The sequence below is a fragment of the Plasmodium relictum genome (genome assembly GCF_900005765.1).
Source record: "Plasmodium relictum strain SGS1 genome assembly, contig: PRELSG_00_v1_76, whole genome shotgun sequence".
NCBI classification, from domain to species: Eukaryota; Apicomplexa; class Aconoidasida; order Haemosporida; family Plasmodiidae; genus Plasmodium; species Plasmodium relictum.
Genome location: NW_021628737.1, coordinates 1 through 6,869, shown reverse-complemented (window position 1 = coordinate 6,869; position 6,869 = coordinate 1). Strand labels below are relative to the sequence as shown.

Here is a 6,869-nt window from a genome sequence, read left to right as displayed (position 1 = left end):
AATAAAGTTATTTTTTTTTGTTTGTTTATTTATATATATATACATCTTTGTAATTTAAAAAAAAAAAAAAAATTAAATATATTTTTTTTTTTTTGGGAAGAGTTTTTTTGAAAAGAAATGTTATGTTATAATATGTTTTAATTTTTAGTGTAAATAAAAATTAAAATGAATGAATGTTATGTTATGTTATGTTTTAATTTTTAGTGTAAATAAAAATTAAAAGAAAGAAATGTTAACTTATTAAAACTTAAGAGATAAGAGAAATATTTATGTATTATTCAATGTATATTTTTGAAATAACATTGAATATCATAAAATTTTGACTTAATAAATTGTTATAAATTATTTGTATGTTTTTAATTAAAAGAAGATATTAATTCTTTGTAAATAAAAACTCATTTATAACTGTTAATAGGTTTATTAAAAGATGCAGTAAAATTTAACTTCAATTAAATATTATGCATCATAAGAAAACTGTATATATATATATAATAAAAACTAATATATATATATAAACGTATACTTAGTTATACATGCTCTTTATTAATTTGTTTGTTTAATACTCTAGCAAAGTCATTAAACGGGCAATTAATAAATCACTGTGTGTGTACAAGTTAGCCATGCACTGAAGTTAGTTAAAAAAAAAGAAAGAAAAAAAAATTATTTTTTTTGTTTGTTTTATTTTTATTTATATATAAATCTTTGTAATTAAAAAAAGAAAAATTTATTTTTTTTTTTTGGTTGATGGCTGGTTGATGTTCATTCGAATTAAAAAGATAATTAATTCGTGGTACATGAAAAATTTAATGAATGAAAAGGTACAATGCTTATATTATATTCAACGTATATTTTTGAAATAACATTGAATAAATTAGAGTTTTTACTTTTGTTAATTGTTATAAATTGTATGCATGTTTTTAATTAAAAGAATAAACTTATTCTTTGTAAATAAAAACTCGTTTATAATAGTTTAACATGTCTATTAAAAGATGAAGTAAAATTTAATATTCAAATAAAATAATATGCATCGTAAGAAACAAATATATATGTAATAAAAACAAGTATATATGTGTTTAAAAACGTATATTTATTTATACATACTCTTTATTAATTTGTTTGTTTGATACTTGATTTATTAATTGCCCGTTTAGTGACTTTGCTAGAGTATTAAACAAACAAATTAACAAAGAGCATTGTATAACTAAATATACGTTTATATATATATATTAGTTTTTTTTAATTATTATAAATGAGTTTTTATTTACAAAGAATTACTTATTCTTTTAATTAAAAACATACAGATAAACTATAATAATTAATAAAGTCAAAATTTTATTATATTTAATGTTATTTCAAAATATACATTGAATAGTACGTAAACATTTCTTTTATCTCTTAAGTTTTAATAAGTAAACATTAATTCTTATTTAATTTTTAAAACACAAAAGTCAAAAACATAACATAACAAAAAAAAAAATATATTTAATATTTTTTTTTTTAATTACAAAGATGTATATAAATAAAAATAAACAGACAAAAAAAAAATAACTTTCTTTTTTTTTTTTTTATTAACTAGCGTCAGTGTATGGCTAACTTGTATGCACACAAGTAGTAAACTAGCTTAGTGTACCACAAAAAGTTAATAACAAATTTTGTTAACCAATACTCTAGCAAAGTCATTAAGCGGGCAATTAATAAATCAGTAGGATAACTTTGAGCGTTACTTTGATAAGTATTATGTTTTAATTTTTATGCTTATAGTCATTAACCTTATTTGAGATTATCATTTAAAAAATATGAATAATATATTAGTAGTTATAAAATTGATTTATTAATTGGCTGATTAATGGCTTTGCTAGAGTATTAAACAAACAAATTAATAAAGAGTATGTATAAATGAATATACGTTTTTATATATATATATTTGTTTTTAATATATATATATAATAGTTTCTTATATGCATACTATTTAATTTGATTGAATTAAATTTTACTGTATCTTTTAATAAATATGTTAATTATTATGAAGGAGTTTTTATTTACAAAGAATAAGTATATTCTTTTAATTAAAAACACATCACAAAATTTTTAACAAATAACAAAAATTCAGCTCTAATTTACTCAATGTTATCTCCAAAATATACATTAAATATATGGTTAATAAAAGATATTATTAACCTTTTGTAGTACACTGAGCTAGTTTACTATTCGTGTATGTACAAGCTAGACATGCACTGACGATAGCTAAAAAAAAAAAAAAATATAAAGTTATTTTTTTTTGTTTGTTTATTTTATTTATATACATCTTTGTAATTTAAAAAAAAAAAAATTAAAATTATTTTTTTTTTGGTTGGTTGGTTTATTAATTGCCCGCTAAATGACTTTACTAGAGTATTAAACAAACAAATTAATAAAGAGCATGTATAAATAAATATACGTTTTTAAATATATATATACCTGTTTTTATTACATACACATTGGTTTCTTATGGTGCATACTATTTAATTTGAATATTAAATTTTACTGCATCTTTTAATAGATCTGTTAAATTGTTATAAAAAAGTTTTTATTTACAAAGAATCAATTTATTCTTTTAATTAAAAACATACATAAAGTTCATAACATATAGTAAAAGTCAAAACTCTAATTTATTCTACGTTATTTCAAAAATATACATTGAATATAACATAAAACATTATACTTTTTCATTCTTTTTAGCTTTTATGTAACACAAATTAATTCTCTCTTTAATTCGAACAAACGTCAACCAACAATCCTCCCAAAAAAAAAAATACTAAAAATTATTTTTTTTTTTTTTTTAACCAACATCTGTGCATGGATAACTTGTACATACACGACTAGTAAACTAGCTTAGTGTACTACAAAAGATTAATAACATATCTTATTAACCAACAACCCAAAAAAAAATAATAATAAAAAAAAAAAAATTATTTTTTTTTTTTTACAAAGATATATGTATATAATAAACAAACAAAAAAAATAGCTTTATATATTTTTTTTTTAACTAGAGTCAGTGCATAGCTGACTTGTATATACACAACTAGTAAACTGGCTTAGTGTACTACAAAAGGTTAATAATATATTTTATTAACTAGTCAGTGCATGACTGACTTGTATATACACTAGTAAACTAGTTAAGTATACTATAAAAAGTTAATAATATCTTTTATTATCCAATAATATAAAGTTATAATTTATAATTGTTATATTGTATTTGTATTAAGCCTATGATTAATTAATTGCCTATTCAGCAACATTGTCAGAGTAATGAGCAAACAAATTAATAAAAATCATGCAGATGTGTAACTACTGGTTTTCATTATTGAGAAATATATTTATGTTATTAATACGTAGACTTTACAGATATAGTTTACGTATATAAGCAATTATTCTTTTAGAAGCATTTATTTACTTTAATAAGAATATATCTTTATTATTATTAAACACCTAGATCTTCACTAAAATTGTTGCTTACGTAAATACTACTACAAACGGATAAATAAATTTAAATTTACCAACAGTATATTAAAAATATGTAAAAATAAGATATTAATGAAAACAAAATTTTTTTTTTTTTCCTTTAAATTTATAATTCAATTTTTTAACGTTTTAAAATTGATTCTATTTGTGGTTAATAAAAGATGTTATTAATCTTTTGTAGTACACTAAGATAGTTTACTAGTCGTGTACATACAAATTAGCCATGCACTGATGCTAGTTAAAAAAAAAAAAAATTATTTTTTTTTTTTTGAGTGTCGGTTGAGTTCGTTCAAATTAAAAAGATAATTAGTTTTTATGTAATAAAAACTTAATGAAAAAGTATAATTTTTTTTTTATATTCAATGTATATTTTGGAAATAAAATTGAATGAATTAGAGCTGAATTTTTGTTATTTGTTAAAAATTTTGTGCATGTGTTTTTAATTAAAAGAATATGCTTATTCTTTGTAAATAAAAACTTCTTTATAGTAATTAACATATTTATTAAAAGATGCAGTAAATTTTAATTCAATCAAATTAAATAGTATGCATCATAAAAAACCATTATATATATATTAAAAACAAATATATATATAAACGTATATTCATTTATGCATACTCTTTATTAATTTGTTTGTTTAATACTCTAGCAAAGTCATTAATCAGCCAATTAACAAATCATATACATACTTTTATTAGCTAGTACTATATATCAAGAGTAATAAAACTTAATTAAGGAAATATAAATATTTATACTTACTATTTATTAATTTATTTATTCAATACTTCAACAAATAATTAGAATAGCAAGTTAATAAATCACTTGTTAATTTTGTTAAATTTATTTATATTCATTTAAAAAAAAATTATTTTTTTTTTTAATGAAAGATTTAATGGAATGTTTTTCCTGTAAAATTTTTGTTGTCAAACTAAATTAATTTTTAAACAATAAAAGATCAAATTTGAAATTTTCAGAAAAATAAAAAGTATTTTATTTTTAATAATACATAATTTTTACTTGTTTTTTTAAAAGATTGTTAATGATTATAATTTAAATTTATTTGTTTATTTTAATTATTTATTTTATATAATTAACGATTTTAATGAAAATTTAAATTTTTAATAAAAATAAAGGTGTATATATATTAAAATAAATAATTGTATCCATAACAATAATTTCTCAGCTATGTAACCGTATATATAAATTTTGCATATTAATAGCATAAATATATTTTTACAATAATTAAAATCAGTAGAGTCACCATTACATACTACTTATAATATGTTAGTTCATTCTGTAGTAAAGTCATTTAACGAGTAAATTAATATATCTTATATACAGTAAAAAAAAAATAAAACGATAATACTTTTTTTTATACAGTATGTAAACAAAAAAAAAATTTTTTTTTTTGTAAGTTGATTTTGTTAGTTATATTTAATTTAATTTAATTTAAAGAAAAAAAAATTTTATTTTGGGTAATTAAATTTTGCCAATCGAATTAATTTTGAATTCATGAAAAATTAAATTTAAAGTTTGAAAGAAACCAGAAAGGATTTTATTTTTATTAATATTTAATTTTTTTGTGTTTTTTAAAAGAATGTTAATAACTCTAATATAATTCTGCTACTTTATTTAAAAAATTATTTTACATACAATCAATATTTTTAACATAAATTTAAGTTTTAAATAAAAATAAGTATAATTTTTTATTAAAGTGAATGCTGTAAAACATTAAATGGTTCAGTCATGTAAATTATATGTATAAATTTTATTTGTGGCATAAATATATTTTTAGAAAAATTGAAATTAACAAAGATCTCTTAGTATGTTCCTTATTAATTAGTTAGTTCAATATTATATCAAAGTCATTAAGTAGTCAATTAGTAAATTAGTAACTAAATTTTTTAAATAACTTATTTTTAAACAATGGCATTTTTTTATTAATAATATATATTTTTTGCATGCTTTTGACCAACAAGCGCTACATATTTTTAAACTACATTCCGCGTTATAAAAAAATTATTATTACATGCATTTTTTGAACAAATAATAAGTCACTAATTTTTTAATTATATTACTGCAATGTAAATAATTTATATTATTTATATAAATTTCTTGAAAAAGATTTATTATTTTAATCATTTTTCTTTTTATTTAAATAAAATAAAATTTGCAATTTTGACATTTAGAAAATTAAAATTAGCAAGAATATGTTAGCATATCTTCTGAAAAATATGAAGTAAATAATTTTTTAAGATCATATTGGTATCTATAAAAAAAGGAAAGAAAATATTGCATTTTACTTGGTATATAAGTTTTTATATAATAAAATAAGGAAAAACTAAAGAGAACTTTAAATATTATTTAAATAAGTATTTTTTATTTTAGCAATATGATTTATTAAACTTATTATAATTTGTTACATAAATGTATTAATAAATAAAAATTGGTAATTTATTTTTATTCAAACGTTTGAACATGTTTTTAAGTATGAGAATCAAAATATTTAATTGAAAAATATAAATACATAACTTAAAATTAACTTGATATATACAAGTATTTATACCTAATTTCTAATACAAAAACATAACATTTTTATATTTTTTTGATAAAAGTCTAATATAATTCATATAATTATAATAATTTAACATATAAAACGCATTATACTAATACTTTTCCAATTCTATAGATATAAAAAAAAAATATGTATTTTTATTTAAAAACTAAGTTAAAACATTGTGCGTATTATACTAGAAGTGTAATTGGATTTTATTATATCAATAATAAATTTTCTTTCTATTTTTTTTAATTTATGCAAAAAATAATTATGATAAATTCAAATAGAAAATGTTATACATTAATTTTTTTTTTTTATTCCTTACAATATTTTATATTAGTTAATATTTGCATTTCACAAGAACTACAAGAGGGGAACCCATATTTATTTTTAGAAGAGTATATAATTGTTTGATATTTTCATTTGAAAAAGCATATATTTTAATTAAATATTACATATGCACTTAAATTTTTTATTCACAGAATATCTTCAAATATTCATACAAGAGAAAACTCTCCTAGTATGAGAAATTTTATTGATGCAGTAAATATAGAGAAAGATGAAATTCTAAGTACATTATCAGATTCACAAATACAACCTGTCAATTTACATCTTGAACAGTATATACTTTTTATATATTTTAACTTAATTTTTTATTTTAACTGAAAGTTATATGCATATATAATATGATTTATTTTTAGTGAAAACTCAACCATTCATACTGAAACAGAATCCTCTAGTATAAGTTTAATGGGTACAGAAAATGTGGAATATGAAGATTATGTTGAATTACAAAATGCATTAGGTGGAA

The 6,869-nt window shown here is 18.2% G+C and overlaps 1 protein-coding gene across 1 annotated transcript; it reads left to right on the top strand.

Moving 5' to 3' along the window:
* Window positions 1–6,580: 6,580 nt before the first annotated feature.
* PRELSG_0006650 (fam-j protein) lies at window positions 6,581–6,869 on the top strand (the record flags this gene model as incomplete). The annotated part of the gene is made up of 2 exons (XM_028676756.1): window positions 6,581–6,678; window positions 6,760–6,869. Coding segments are annotated over 2 exons (208 nt in total), but the record flags the coding sequence as incomplete, so codon positions are not given.